Raw genomic sequence first — 15641 nt, 5'->3', positions numbered from 1 at the left:
TCCTCTTCCACACCTTCAAAGCCACATCAATAGTCCAATTTGTCTCTCTAATGAGAGCCAACACGCCTTCGTAGAGGCATGCTTTTGCTACATTACACATCCTTTCTAACCAATTAACTCCTGTGACTTCCCCCAATAGGAAATGGCTGAGAAGTTGTAGATGGGGAAAGTTGCATGTACCCTTTTCACAGAATTTCCCCTATGGAAATGATTAAAAATACATTTTTTAAGAGATGGAGATCAAAAGTAGTGATGGAAGGACTGCTCAGTTTTGGTGCTCTTGGTTTAACATTGAAAAATGTGTGTTCCATATTTCCTCAGCAATTTGTGATTTAGAAAAAAAATCATGAAAATACATCAGCATGTTTGCATGTTATTTTCTATAATACAGTGGTACCTCGGTTTATGAACACAATTGGTTCCAAAAGTCTGTTCATAAACTGAAGCGGTTTATGAACATAATTGGTTCCGAAAGTCTGTTCATAAACTGAAGCGGTTTATGAACACAATTGGTTCCGAATGTCTGTTCATAAACTGAAGCGTTCATAAACTGAAGCAAACTTTCCCATTGAAAGTAATGGAAAGTGGATTCATCTGTTCCAGATGGTCCGCGGAGTACTTAAACTGAAGCGTTCATAAACTGAAGCGAACTTTCCCATTGAAAGTAATGGAAAGTGAATTAATCCGTTCCAGATGGGTCCGCGGTGTTCATAAACCGAAAATTCATAAACCGAGGTGTTCGTAAACCGAGGTTCCACTGTATATTCATTTTTGTGCACACTTTCCCCTAATATATATGTGTGTGTGTAGACAGAGTGGATATTTGCTAGTCATCTTCAAATATCTAAAGTGCTTTTACAGGGAAGATGGAGCAAGCTTGTTTTCACCAGTTCTAGAGGTTGGACTAGATTATCCCCCGGGTCCCTTTCAACTCTACAATTCTACGATTCTATTATTCCATGTACAGTGCATCCTTCTCCCCAGGTTCTGTCTTTCTGTTTGTGCCACCACAAAACCACTTCCGGAAGCTCGCTCTGTCTGCTGGCTGGAGACAGAAAATCACCTAAATTTCATGTCAGACAACTCAGGAAGCTGAAACTTACAGCTCTTTCTAACATAGAGAAAACAAACAGAAAATGAGCTTGCAGTGCTGGGGAAATTCAAAACTCCTTTTAAAGTTATGAGGGGATCACTATTTGATGTCACTATTTGTATCAGAGACTCTATAAATATGTATGCATGTCTTTAAGTACTTTCAGTTTCACTTGTATTTAGAGGAAGTTGGACTTCCTGGTGCTTTTATGACAGACTTCAGATTTCTGGCTCAATATTGTTTTTTCCTAGGGATCCTCCTCTTTTGCTGTGTGAGTGATCTAGCCTGCCTACCTGCTAGATCTACTTGGAGCAGTTGATGAACCTCAAGCCTGGGAGCCAAAAGCAGCCCTCCAGATCTTCCTGTCTGGCCCCTAAGATTCTTCCCCAGGACACCCCCCCCCTTCTCAACCATGACCTTTCTCTTCAGGACACAAACTTTGTTTCACATCCTCATTGAGTGGTTTTGTCTGTCTGGAATGCTTCCTTCAAATTACTCTTGCTTGCCTGGAGGATGCTTAGAGTGTGATTCTGTGTAGAAATTATTTGGCTGTATAAAGGCAAGAATTACATTCATTTTTCCATCCCCCTTTACCTCTGGCCCTGCCCACCCCTGTCATGTGGCTCCCAGAAGGCAAAGTGGCCCCCGGGATGAAAAAGATTTTCCACCCCTGAGGCAGAGCAAGTCCTAGAAGTGAGCACCAAAAACGTTTTCCTGGTTTTGCTTGACTGCATTCTGTTTTGTACTTTTTTGTTAGTGAACCTTAGCTAATTTTGTGAGTTCTGATCCAAGAGTGTTTTGTTCTTGCCTCTTGTTTGGACATAAAGTCCAAATGTATGTGTTAGTGAAAATAACACAAGCTAGTGCAAAATGGTTTGCTAATCAGCCAAGCTAGTGCAAAATGGTTTGCTAATCCCCTGCAGGATTTAAGCAAGCCAATATTATAAACTGGCAGAGATGTAACTTGGCATTCCAGCTCTCTCTCTCTCTCTCTCTCTCTCTCTCTCTCTCTCTCTCTCTCTCTCTCTCTCTCTCTCTCTCTCCTCTCTCTCCCCCTCTCTCCCCCTCTCCCTCTCTCTCCCTCCCCCCCCCTCTCTCTTGCTGGAAGAACCCTACTAGCCTTGTAGCTCAGTAGGCTGGGAAAATTATTGATTTTGGTGGGTGTTTTAGGGTGGCCTCAGTGATACTTGGGCAACTAAACATCCTTCCAAAGGAACTTACTTAGTGCAGAGGGGAGTGAGAGGCAGGTGGGGCTCATCAACTTGGGTAGGTAGCCTATCCAGGAAAACTCTAAGCCTAAATGTCTGCTGCCTTGCGGGATAACTTCAGGAGAAGAAAAGGCTAAAGCCTGCATGTATCCAGAATATTGCTTTGCATTCCTTTGGACACATCAGTGAGGTCAAGAGGAGGGTCTTGTCATCTCGGCAGCCCAGGACCTCAATACACACTGCCCAGGTTTGCAGCTTGGGGAGGCCACTTTGGCGCTGCTATCACAGTGGCTTTACTTCACCCCAGAGGTGCCCTCCAATGCCTCTTGAGACAGACGGATGTCAGCAACGAATATTTAGCCTGGCCTGTTCTTGTGGTTTAACAGTAGCTTGAGCTGCAAAAACTTTAATATTGCTTCATGCATAAAGTTGCGCTTAAAAGATCTGAATGCCAGGACTGGTAGAACAGCTACCAACCACCAACCACCAGACCACAAGAAAGAAGTGGTATTTCCAGCTTGCCAAGAAAGAGCTGCATAACTCATGCCTGCATAACTCATGCCTGTTCCTTGATAGAAATAGAAGGATATGTCAGTTTAAATTCTCTCAGTTTCTCACTTTTCCCAACCTAAATTCGGTTCTTCATGTTTTGCAACAATATGCATTTTATGCACCAGCATTTAGAAACAATATGCACCAGCATTTTAGTGAAAATAACCCCAGATAAACACAGCTTTCTATGCAGCTTTGACTAATGTACAAATTTTTGTAAGCAGCTTCTCCTAATAAATACATTTTTGCAAACATGGTTTGGTTGGCGAACTGCACTGCAAAATTCAGAGAAATGTGAATTTTGAAGGATGGCTGTGTGAATTTAATAGATTCAGCTTTAAATCAGACCTGAATTGAATTTTCTCCCACCCCTATTATTTGGTCCCCTCTTTCTGGAGCAAGCACAAGGACTGCAAAACAAACATTAAGCTGGAAGTGCAACAGGGGTGAGCGTGCTCTGTTCTTACATGGAATATGCATTCAATGCATCCCTCTGAGATTTGTCTGTGAGCATAGAGGGAGGGAGACTCCTCCCGACTGCTTTGCAGCTAATTGTAGAGCATTCTGTGTTGCCCTATTTAACATAGCTGTCAAGTTTTCCCTTTTCTCGCGAGGAAGCCTATTCAGCATAAGGGAAAATCCCTTAAAAAAAGGGATAACTTGGCAGCTATGCTATTTAAGGGTGGCACTGCCCCCACCTTTGGCTTATTTTGTTAGCCTACCCACCTGCCATTGTGTAGTATGGAGGAGTGGGGGTGGGTGGGTTTTGGTTCAGTTGGTGTTTAAATGTGAACCTACCAGATTTGCACTTCCTGGCACAATACACAAAGCAGAAATCTTTGAAATTCTGCAAAATTGGCACTTCACTGAATTTTGCAATGTAGCATTGCAAAGCCAAGTAGCATTTACAAAAAAAATTATATGCATATACTACAGTAAAGTGTTCATAAAAATGTATGTGTTAGTGAAAATAACACACAAACTTGCATTATATTACAGGAAGGTACATGCAAAGGTGTACATATTAGGAGAGATTTGCTGGTGATTTTTTGTGAGATTTTAAAATAAGTAAATCACAAACTGATATGGAAAATAAATAAATAAATTATAAACTGATACAGAAATCTGAATTTAGGATTGGGAAAACGAGAATCCAAAACTGACAGAATGTAGTAGGGCCATGTCACCTATTTGAGGAAGAAAGGGGATTCTACCTTCTACCTCTTCATTAAGTTTAGGTCCACACTTAGAGATGCTGAGGTTCTCTATTAAGAAGATTAGAGTAGGCTGCTGGATCAGATCAACAGCCCATCTAGTCCAGCATCCTGTTCTAACAGTACAGTGGACAACCAGGTGTCTCTGGGAACTCCCAAAGTATGATCTGAGTACTGGAGCATTCTCCTCAATTCTGATTCTCAGCAACTGGCCTTTGAAACATGCTGCCTCCAACATTGGTTGTAGAACATATGCATCCTGGCTAGTAGCCATTGAGTTGGTGGCTGCATGTCTTCTCAGAGTTCTCATTAGTAAAGTTGTGGCCTTTAACATGGTCTTCCATCTTCCTTCCAGGTATGGGGACAACATTTAATTACAGAAAACGTTTCATATGCAATTTATTTTATTTAAGATTTCTAACCTGCTAGGTAAAAAAGCCAAACACTCCCAAATGCAGACACGTCAGACTTTAACATACAAGGAAACAACCAAGCCATTAAAAACACTAAGTTCAATACAGTACAATAAATAGCATTCAACATACGGATTTACTTAATGCAGGCCAGAGGCACCAACTTGTGCCCAAGATTGAGAGGGCCCAGGGTACGTCACACACTCATGCCATCATGTGCCCAGTGTTCATTGCATGCGCAAAGTCACATCATGGGGAGGAGGCAAAGCGCGGAGCCCAGCATGGTGTGCCCTCAATGGCCGGCAGCTTCTCCTTTCTCACACTCAGGAGGAGCTGGCCACTGAAGCTGCACCACATTTGGCTCCTTGTGCTGCCTCCTCCACCCTCTCAACATTGAGGGTCACCAGCTCCTCCCAACAGATATTGTTGTTGTTGTTGTTTAGTGGTGTCTGACTCTTTGTGACGCCATGGACCAGAGCACGCCAGGGACTCCTGTCTTCCACTGCCTCCCGCAGTTTGGTCAGACTCATGTTGGTAGCTTCAAGAACACTGTCCAACCATCTCTTCCTCTGTCGTCCCCTTCTCCTTGTGCCCTCCATCTTTCCCAACATCAGGGTCTTTTCCAGGGAGTCTTCTCTTCTCATGAGGTGGCCAAAGTATTGGAGCCTCAAGTCTTGGATCTGTCCTTCCAGTGAGCACTCAGGGCTGATTTCCTTAAGAATGGATAGGTTTGACCTTCTTGCAGTCCATGGGACTCTCAAGAGTCTCTTCAAGCACCATAATTCAAAAGCATCAGTTCTTCGGCGATCAGCCTTCTTTATGGTCCAGCTCTCACTTCCATACATCACTACTGGGAAAACCATAGCCTTAACTATAGGGACCTTTGTCAGCAAGGTGATCTCTCTGCTTTTTAAGATGCTGTCTAGGTTTGTCATTGCTTTTCTCCCAAGAAGCACGCATCTTTTAATTTCCTGACTGTTGTCACCATCTGCAGTGATCATGGAACCCAAGAAAGTAAAATCTCTCACTGCCTCCATTTCTTCCCCTTCTATTTGTGAGGAGGTGATAGGACCAGTGGCCAAGATCTTAGTTTTTTTGATGTTGAGCTTCAGATTGTATTTTGCCCTCTCCTCTTTCACCTTCATTAAAACAGATATTAGGGGCCCTGAATACACTTTGGTCCCATAGAATTGGCACTCTTAATGCAGACTAACCTCTTCCCCAGGTGGTTTTTTTTTTGGTGTGTGTTTTTTTTGGAGGGGCAGGGTCTGATTCAGCTCTCAAGCATTTTTTTCTGCCCATTATTATTATTATTATTATTATTATTATTATTATTTATACCCCGCCCATCTGGCTGGGTTTCCCCAGCCACTCTGGGCGGCTTCCAACAGAAATATTAGAATACACTAATTTCTTAAAGATTAAAAGCTTCCCTAAACAGGGCTGCCTTCAGATGTCCTCTAAAAGTCTGGTAGTTGTTTTTCTCTTTGACATCTGGTGGGAGGGCGTTCCACAGGGTGGGTGCCACTACCAAGAAGGCCCTCTGCCTGGTTCCCTGTAACTTGGCTTCTTGCAGCGAGGGAACCACCAGAAGGCCCCTCGGCACTGGACCTCAGTGTCCGGGCAGAACGATGGAGGTGGAATCGCTCCTTCAGGTATACTACCAGACACTATGGGTAGTGGCAGCAGAAAAGAGAAAACTAAAAGTAGACACAGAGCTAGAGCGCAGCTCCTTAGTGGGGAAACAAATTGTTCCCTTCATGACCATCAGATTGATCATTTGAAGAGTGGAGTTGGAGTGATAATCCCGTCCTTAGCACAGAATAGCTCGAGGGCAGAGCTGTGTGTCTCTTGTGTGTGCCGAGACGAATCAGTTGTCCTCAGCCAACTGATCAAAAATGACCTGAACTGCTCTTGTGCTTTTAAAGGTAGGAGTTTGATTTGGAGAAATCAACCTGTTTACAATTTCACGGAGAGGACCTGACATTAATGCCAATAAAGGTAAGGCTGGGGAGAAGGGGATAGAAACAAATTGGCAAGCCTGAATGTTTTGGACTGTTATCGGATGATACGGGGAAATTAGATAACTCAATTGACATAGCTGGTGATCCATACGAATGTGCCATGTATTCTAGGTAATCCCTCTGAAATAAGTAGAAAGGTTTCTCTGAAGGCAGAATGTCTAGAAGCATCTGGCTGATGTGATCTCATAGTTGATACCTGCAGAAACAAATGGACAAACAAACTGGAAGATCCAAGGAGTTCGAGAATGTTGGAGAAATAATTTCTCTTTCAAAATGCAAACTTGAAATGTTTGAATTCATGGTTTCAAAGTCAAAATCTGCTTGGTGCCATTAGAAACTTTTGAAGCTGTGTAAAGCTTCATTTCAGCTGGCATGTTTTAGAGTCACATGTCTTGTTATATGCAGGGAACATCTTTCAGTATGTGCTCAGATATCCCTGACCTCTGCCGGCTGGTACAAAGAGTGGAATCCCTGGCTTGTGACAATTCACTTGGGAGATTTGGAACAGTTTGACCAGCTCCTGCATCTTCTTCATCACCACCATAATCTCCAGGAACTTTACAGCAAGGAGAGCAGCAGGCTGACAGAATGGTCCAGAGCCTCTTGGACATACCAACCCAGCAACTAGAAAAAGTCCGCCGTATGGCAGTAGAGGAGAAGAAAAAGAGAACCGGGTCTAAGGTGGTGTTGAGGGCACTGAGGATGAAAACATCCACTCTCCAGGAAGGGCTTTGCTTCTGAATGAAGCCAACAATATGGGATGTATTGTAGGGAGCGAAGCAGATGGTGAAATTGAGCAGAGTCACCAGAGCCAGGCCCATGGCTCGTTTCTTTTTATGGGATGGGATTTTGGGCAGGGAGGCCAGGATGCGGATAACATTGATATAGCAAAACAGGGTAATGGCAAAAGGTAGCCAGAAGAGGAGAAGGCTGATTTCCAGCCGGACTGGAAGGAGGATATGGAGCTGGCTAGAGGAGAACTTCTCATAGCATGAGAAGTTTTTGTCAGAAGGCAGCATGGTGGTGTTGCGGTTTTGGACAATGTAGACAATACTGCAGTGGGAATAGGCCAACAACCAGAAGAAGAGGCTGGCTGCTATTGCGTAAATTGGCCTGCGATTTAACTTGTACTTGACAGGGTAGAGGACACACAGGTAGCGCTCCACGCTGACCCCCATCAGAAAAAGGGTGCTGATGTAGATGCTGCTGTAGAAACAGAAGTTGGTGAGGGGGCAAAGGGAGACAGGGAGATGCCAAGTCATGTCCCAGGTGGCTTCTGCCATCTTGAAGGGAAGGAAAAGCAAAAGGGTGATATCAGCCATGGTCAAGTTGAGCAGGAGGATGTCTATGGGGACAGGCTTCTGAGACACTTTCCTCAAGAACGTGTAGCAGGCCAGGAGGTTGGAAGGGAGACCAGTCAGAAAGGTGAAGATGTAGAAAGCAAGGACCACACCCTTATGTGCCATCTTCTCGGGATCTGTAAGGAAAGGGAGAGGTGGTAAGTCCCTACCAGGAACTGTATGCCAGTGTGAGCAGAGGAGGCTGGTCAATTAAGGTGAATGGGGTATTGTGCCTCCAGTCTTGGTCTGCCCACAGCCACCTTAATCACATAGTGCTTTATATCCTGCCCATCAAGTTTGATTTAGGAATTGAAACAAAAAATAAAATAAAAAAATAAAAAATTCCTTCCAGTAGCACCTTAGAGACCAACTAAGTTTGTCATTGGTATGAGCTTTTGTGTGCATGCACACTTCTTCAGATACAGATTTCGTGTGCATGCACACGGACGCTCATACTATTGACAAACTTAGTTGGTCTCTAAGGTGCTACTGGTAGGAATTTTTGTCTTCTCATATTCTTCCTTCATTTGACAGCATCATTCAGAAAAGGTATAAATCCTGCCCAACAAGTTCTGGGCAGTTTCTCCTTTTTAAGAACTTTCAGATTTTCAGATGTATAAGCTAATTCCCATTAAAGAACTTGATTGTGACTCCTTACCATGTTTCCCCTTTTTAAGACACCGTCTTATAAGTTTTCTTCCTCAAAAAAACACAGGGTGGCTTACTTTTGGTGGGATGTCTTATTGTTTTTTATTACCGGTACGGTTTTTATGGCTCAGGGTGCTGCTGGGCTCTCTTGAGTGCTCGGCGCTGCAGCAGCCACCGGTTCTGGGTGGCGGGGCAGCAGACATCCTTGGCTGGGCCAGGCGGAAGCCGCTGGCTCAGGCGCTCCGCCCGCCGCTGCAGGGCGCTCCAAGCTCCTTGGCCGGGCCAGGCAAGGAAGAAGCAGTGAGCCCAGCGGTGGCGGCAAGCACGGAAGCGGCAGGGACGGCAGTGGTTGAGAAGGCGGAGCGCGGGGATGCAGCCAGCAAGGCGAGAGCACGATCAGCTGTTAAGCGGTGCTCTTGGAGCGCCGCTTCACAGCTGATCGCGCTCTTGCAATGCCGGCCGCATGGAGTGACTCTGTGAGTGGAGGTGCCTGTGGGGGTTGGTTTCCGCGGCGCGGAAGTATGGCTTATTTTCGGGGTATGTCTTATATTTCTCAAATGCTTAAAAACCCTGCCATGGCTTACTTTATGACTACATATTAAAAAAGGGGAAACAGGATAGTTTACTGCAAGAGTACCCAATGTGGTACTCTACAGAGCCTGCTGGACTGCTACCTGCATATACCCAGCAATCCCAGCCAACATGGCCAATGATCAGAACAAGATAAGATGAGGCTGCTGAATCAAGCCAGTAGGTCAGCATTACATTCTCAGAGTGGCCAAGAGACGTTGGGATTTGCAGTCCAATGACATCCACCCATGGTATGAATTCTACGTATGATTAATTTTAAAAGAGCTATACCCAATTCTGGTTGCATTAAAGAAAGGAAGAAAACACTTACCTGTGTTGTCACTCAGGACCCCTTCTGTCTGATCGCCAAGGAAAAGATGAGGCACTTTCCAGAGATAATACAGTGAACAGTCTGAAGCCTGCCTTGCAAAACCAAAGAGGCTAGATTTTTACATTCAATGAAGCATCTGTCCAGGGGAGGAAAGATAGTATGGTCTGTAGTATTTTGGAGAATATGGAGAACCAACCTACTCCTTAAAGTTGATAAAGGAAAAAACCTCCCTAGCAGGCAGTTTCCGGCTAGATGGTGGCCAGAGAGTTTGTTTTGAGCTCTGTGGTTTGTTTTAGCTTGATTAATCTTTCTTTTTTCTTTCTTTTTTTGGTGGTGCAATTTGCTCATCAGTGAACTGCTGTATATGGTAGGTAGCTGTGTTGGTCTGCTGTAGTTGAAACAAACAAACAATCCTTCCTGTACCACCTTAGAGACCAAATAAGTTTGTTATTAGTATGAGATATTGTGTGCATGCACACTTCTTCAGATACACAGAAACAGAAGTCACCAGACCTTTATATATAGTGAGAGGGTGGGGAGGGGTATTACTCAGAAGGGTGGTGGGAATGGGTGGCTGATAGGTGTGGTAAACCAGTTGAGGACTGTTAACGACTGCAATTAGCCTTACAGGAAAAAGCAAGGGCCAAAAATAGCTTTATCACGTATAATTAGATAAGAATTCAATGTCTCTATTCAGACCAGGTCTCTCTATGATTTTAAGTTTGGTAATAAGTTGTAATTCAGCAACTTCTCTTTCCAGTCTATTTCTGAAATTCTTTTGTAATATGACAGCTACTTTGAGATCTTGTATAGAATGTCCTGGGAGATTGAAGTGTTCTCCTACTGGTATCTCTGTTTTGTGATTCCTGCTGTATATGGGTAATGGGCATATTTGACTCATATTCTTTTTGCAGACTCCAAAGTTTTTACTCTATTAATTGCACAGCCTTGCAGTGTATTTTGAGTCTTTTGGAATCTGCAGTTCTGAAATCAATATAATATGAGGCCCTGAGGAGTACAATATGTCCGAGAGGATTTTTTTTATCATCATAATGACTACTCTGGATTACCCCAAGGATGAGCAAAGCACACGAACCCTGGTTCAAAGAGGTAAGGGTTCACTCCACACACACCCAAGTAAGAGGACCTTGAAGGATGGAGCAGAGGATGCTGATTCTGAGTAAGCCAAGCACTCAGAGAAGCCCTGTGAGGACATGTTATTTGCACGCCTGGGCATTTGCCTCGCCAGCCTTGTGGGTGCATAACCTGGAGTAATGGTTCTTACAAGGCAAGGCTATAAGAAACAGGGAACACTACCTGTATCTGAGAATGTTGCACATGTAAGGGAAAGAAGACAAAATAAAATGACCAACCTCTTCCCCCCAAGGGATAAGGTAAAGATAAAGGGACCCCTGACAGTTAAGTCCAGTCACAGACGACTCAGGGGTTGCGGCGCTCATCTCACTTTACAGGCCGAGGGAACCAGCTTTTGTCCACAGACAGCTTTCCAGGTCATGTGACCAGCATGACTAAGCCACTTCTGGCGCAATGGAACACCGACACCAGAGCAGTGCACAGAAACTCTGTTTACCTTCCCGCCAGAGTGGTACCTATTAATCTACTTGCACTTTTTGGGGTGCTTTCAAACTGCTAGGTTGGCAGGAGCTGGGACTGAGCAGCGGGAGCTCACCCCATCGTAGGCATTTGAACCGCCGACCTTTTGATCGGCAAGCCCAAGGCTCAGTGGTTTAGACCACAGCGCCACCCACTATCAATACATGCATATCTCCATCTCTTCCTGCTCGCAATTTAGACTGGTCTATTGACTACAGGTGTATAGCACAAGAGACTAATTGGGGAGGATATGCTATTAGCTTGGCTATGGAGATGGCTTTGGCTGAAACAGCACCTGCTACTGGTAGGATGGAATGGGTGGTACGAGGGAAGCTAGGGGGTGATTTTGTGTTAAAGCAGGTGAATGAACAGGTGAAGTGCCATATTAAATCAGAGAATGAGGCTCCCCTACCTAGAGTGGAGCAGGGGGAGGAGAAAGACATTAACTCACAATTTCAATTAGCCAAAGACATCTTGGAAGATATGAAGCTGATAAACTAATTTCTTTATGAGTGTCATGAACTGTTACCAGGGCTGTATTTAGGTTTGATGAGGCCCTAAGCTACTGAAGGTAATCAGGCTTTTTAATATGTCCAGATGTCCTTTGTCAACAACAAATTGTCGCTTTTTTGTGTTGAATATATGCTATATGGTAATTTATGGACCTAATAGGTATCTAAAGCCATTTGCACATGCAGAATGTAGACACCCTATATATAGAAATGAGCAAACCAGTGATATTTTAGGGAGCAGGCGGGGCCCATTACTTACATCATAGGAGGCTACACAACACGAAAGACTGTTGCTGTATGTAGGTTTTATTTTATTTGTTTTTTGTTTTATATTTTGGAAATGTACACCCAGTTTCTTCCCCTTTAATTTATTTGGGGCCCCCCAAGAGAGTGGACCTCTAAGCTATAGCTTGTTTAGCTTATATGTAAATCTGTCACTGACTGCTACCCACGTTAATTGAGCTGCATAAGAAAACTAGGAATGACAGTGGACTAGTGGATATAGGAAGTATAAATTCCCTCAAAGGTCCCCATGTGGATAAACCCTCACCTAAAAAGGAAAGCCTTTATAGGTCCCCAGAGGAAAATAATGTGGCAATTAAGATATTGAAGAGCAAGAACATTAATAACTTAATTAAGGCCAAAAGAACACCACATAGGAAGAATTGTTATTATAACTTATTCAGCCTTGTTGTTGTCTTGAGATACATGGAGTGTTCCTCTGGGGGGTGAAGTCAAAATGCTGTATTAACAGACCAAAGTGGCCTCCCCAGGGCACAAGCCTAGCCAGTGTCTATCTGTTTTCTCTCTCATTTTCTTTATAATTATGGGACTGAGCTCTTACCTAATTGTTGCAAGGTGCCCAAGGATGCTACATGTGTACAGTATGTGCTTTTATTTCTATCAAGGATCTCCCCAGTGCTCTGCAATCTTCCTGGTTGCCTGCCCTTCCTGATCTGAAAACACACACGCACCACGGAAGGAACTACCCCATGTTGGGTTTCAACTGAGAGTGGGTAGGATGGCTACCAAATTCCAGAGACTGGTGCACTCACTGATGTTGTTTTTAAGGAGAGTTACTCCTTTTACCTTTTACAAAAAAATTCAGTAGTGATTTCGTTAAGGGTAATATATATATATATATATATATATATATATATATATATATATATATATATATAATAACACTGGGCAGCTGTGTCAGGTGCATAGTACTTGGCTTCCTAGTTTCCTGAGTTCACAGATAAGCCCAATAGATGATGCTATGGGGTTTTCAGGAAGTGTGGGCACTTGGGAAGAACACAGAATTCAGACCACTGCAGATACTGTTTTTGTAAAATGAAATAAAAGACTCTCAATCCCTTTGTCTGGTTCAAAAGTAAGGTGAGCTCCACCTATGACAATTTCACTGAAAAGTTTTCTCCTGATTGTGAATTTTCAAATACATCTATTCCCCCACCCCTTTAGTGTTGCAGAATGGTTGAAAACTCTCTCTCTCTCTCTCTCTCTCTCTCTCTCTCTCTCTCTCTCTCTCTCTCTCTCTCTCTCTCTCTCTCTCTCTCTCTCTCTCTATTTTTTTACAGCTTGGACTGCAAGAAGATCAAATCTTTCCATTCTTAAGGAAATCAGCCCTGAGTGCTCACTGGAAGGACAGATCGTGAAGCTGAGGCTCCAGTACTTTGGCCACCTCATGAGAAGAGAAGACTCCCTGGAAAAGACCCTGATGCTGGGAAAGATTGAGGGCACAAGGAGAAGGGGACGACAGAGGACAAGATGGTTGGACAGTGTTCTCGAAGCTACGAACATGAGTCTGACCAAACTGTGGGAGGCAGTGGAAGACAGGAGTGCCTGGCGTGCTATGGTCCATGGGGTCATGAAGAGTCGGACACGACTAAACGACTAAACAACAACAACAAGTGATATCTTATGATCTGATACCTAGACCATAGTTTATAAACATTGCACACTCTGAGTTTCTGTAGATTTGATAAAACATTTTAGCTTTTGCCTGGGTCAGATCTACTAGACTCAGAGCAGCCTGTTCCTCTAGCCTCAGAGTGAAGTTCCTCCCATTCCTTTTTCTTCTCCATAATTGAGAAATCCTGACTTCTGGTCCTCGCAAATGGTTTTCTTCCAAGCCAGTGCCTGTATTTTCTGACCCTGTTTGTCCTAGGTACTAGGAAGCACTGTGATTGGTTTCTAGCTTCAGAAAGGCATATGATGGGAGGTGGTGCATCACTATATGAAAAATTGGTACTTAGACATATTACATTGCTCCGGCTATACCTGACGTTGTTCCAACTATGCTCCTGCTCAACCGTGATAGATCTAACGCCCTGCCAGAATCAGCAGATACATCCTTACTTCAATAAGTAATGATCACCTGTGGTGCTTGTGTCCCTTCAAGTCATATATATTTTATTAGCTCACCAATGCAATTGGCTCATTTTAATTTTGGCCTGGCCTGCAGACCCCATTGACCCATCAAGCCAATCACAACCATGGACAGTGACCTACCAGATTTTTGATAAATGTCACTGTTTCTGCAGTTGTAGACAGGGATGAGAAACAGGAGATGTATTGAGTCTGCGGTGGACCACATTGCAGGGATGCCGGACAGCACTTAAATTAGTTGGTCCTTCCCGACACGTGGAACTACCTGTTGACGATGAGAGCCAGAAAGTTTTCAGAAGGCTGAGGAAATGGAAAAATCTAATAAAAACTCAAGTGTCTGTGCAATAAAAGAGTCTGCAAATTTGATCTTTCCTGTACTGGAGCTGTGTTTCCAAACTATGGATGCACATCAGACATCTTTTGCATTGCAAGCCTTCAGCTTCAAGAGCTTCATCTGACAGCACATCACTAAGTGAAAAAAATCATCACTAAGCAACACACACTAAACATACACACTTGGACTGTGTGTGTTAAACCCAGGCATAGATGAGATAGAGAGGTTGCATCCTTCCTCTTTATCTCTTTGAGAGCCGAGTTTTGACATAAGTCACAGGGAAAGATGCATTAGTAAGAAGGATGTGGAACTGTGGTCTAAAGAAACCTGGGACTTCACGGAAACTTATAATGCTCCCCCCACAAAAAATCAGTCATGGTGGACAAATGTCTGTAAAGTGTAATTTATTCACTGCTGCCAACCCCACCCCCAGGGGCCTACTCCAAAGAGTGTTGGATTGTTTGCCAGAGGACCCCAACGTACTTGGACTGGTCTTCTGCATTCCCCCCTTTTTTTCTCTTTCCCCCCTCGCCCATGTTGTCCTCTATCATATACACTCCAGTGTTGTTGTTGTTGTTGTTGTGGTGGTGGTGGTGGTTAACTATTACTACTTCAATGTATTTATTTTAATACCCCCCTATTAACTTTCCAATTTGTGTTTATTTCCTTATGCAAATGTAAGTTAAAACTGGCATTTCCAAGTGTGATCAGGAGAACGATGATGTTCAAGAGAGGAAATAAGTTTGACAAGCAAATTGGCACGGAAAGAGGTCATTTGAAGTTGCAAAGTATGAAAAACCACAGGCAAGGGCTGGTCTTGAGGCAGCTGCCTCAGATGACAAATCCTGGGGCGGGGTAGGGAGCGGTGCCAAAGTGTTGGTGGAGAGAGCTGAGTGCCATATATGGCCTGCTCTGAGTTACCATTTCACCACCAGATGTTGTGGAAGACTCTGCCTGTCACCAGTCTTGAGCTAAGCTTCAAATGCCAGACCAACTGCCTTCTGGACATGGATTTGGAAGGAGGTAGCAAAGCGCGTGGGGCTGGTCCTGCCACCCCCTTACACCATCACATTCTTGATGTTGGTGAAAATGATCTGGACCACAGCAACCTCCAAAGGTCTCAGATTTCAAATGTCAAGGTTTGCAATCACGATTTCAGGTTAAAGTTCCCATTTAGGAAAGATCTGACCCATATGGAAGATTTGTATCTGTGCCGTTCTGTGCTTTATACTCTTGCAGCTTTGGGCAATGTAGGATGGCTTCTGTGTAGCCTCGTAGTCCTATGCGAAGCACTTGTACTTGCTGGGGGCTCAAGGCTCTGATCTCACAGGCCCTTGCAGTTTGGACAAAGGAGGCTTCCGTAGGGATGGCAGCCCCTGCCAGTTCACCAGATG

At 44.0% G+C, this 15641-nt stretch overlaps 1 protein-coding gene across 1 annotated transcript; it reads right to left on the bottom strand.

The window, feature by feature from the left end:
• Positions 1-6662: 6662 nt before the first annotated feature.
• Positions 6663-7970, bottom strand: LOC118086727 (free fatty acid receptor 2-like). Its single transcript, XM_035118719.2, has 2 exons — positions 7118-7970; positions 6663-6700 (listed from the first exon to the last, which is right to left on the bottom strand). Exons 1-2 carry the CDS (start codon positions 7968-7970, stop codon positions 6663-6665), a joined length of 891 nt encoding a protein of 296 aa, XP_034974610.2.
• Between the last annotated feature and the right edge of the window lie 7671 nt (positions 7971-15641).

Source organism: Zootoca vivipara, chromosome 6 (assembly GCF_963506605.1).
Source record: "Zootoca vivipara chromosome 6, rZooViv1.1, whole genome shotgun sequence".
NCBI lineage: Eukaryota > Metazoa > Chordata > Lepidosauria > Squamata > Lacertidae > Zootoca > Zootoca vivipara.
The sequence above is the reverse complement of the archived record's forward strand: the minus strand, read 5'-3'. Positions and strand labels throughout refer to the sequence as shown.

Excerpts from the sequence above, each read along its gene's own strand:
- LOC118086727 (XM_035118719.2), bottom strand. The coding sequence starts at position 7,970 with ATGGCACATAAGGGTGTGGTCCTTGCTTTCTACATCTTCACCTTTCTG. Across the intron at positions 6,701-7,117 it reads TTTTTCTAGTTGCTGGGTTG|GTATCAACTATGAGATCACA; the intron begins GTATGTCCAAGA and ends TTGTTTCTGCAG.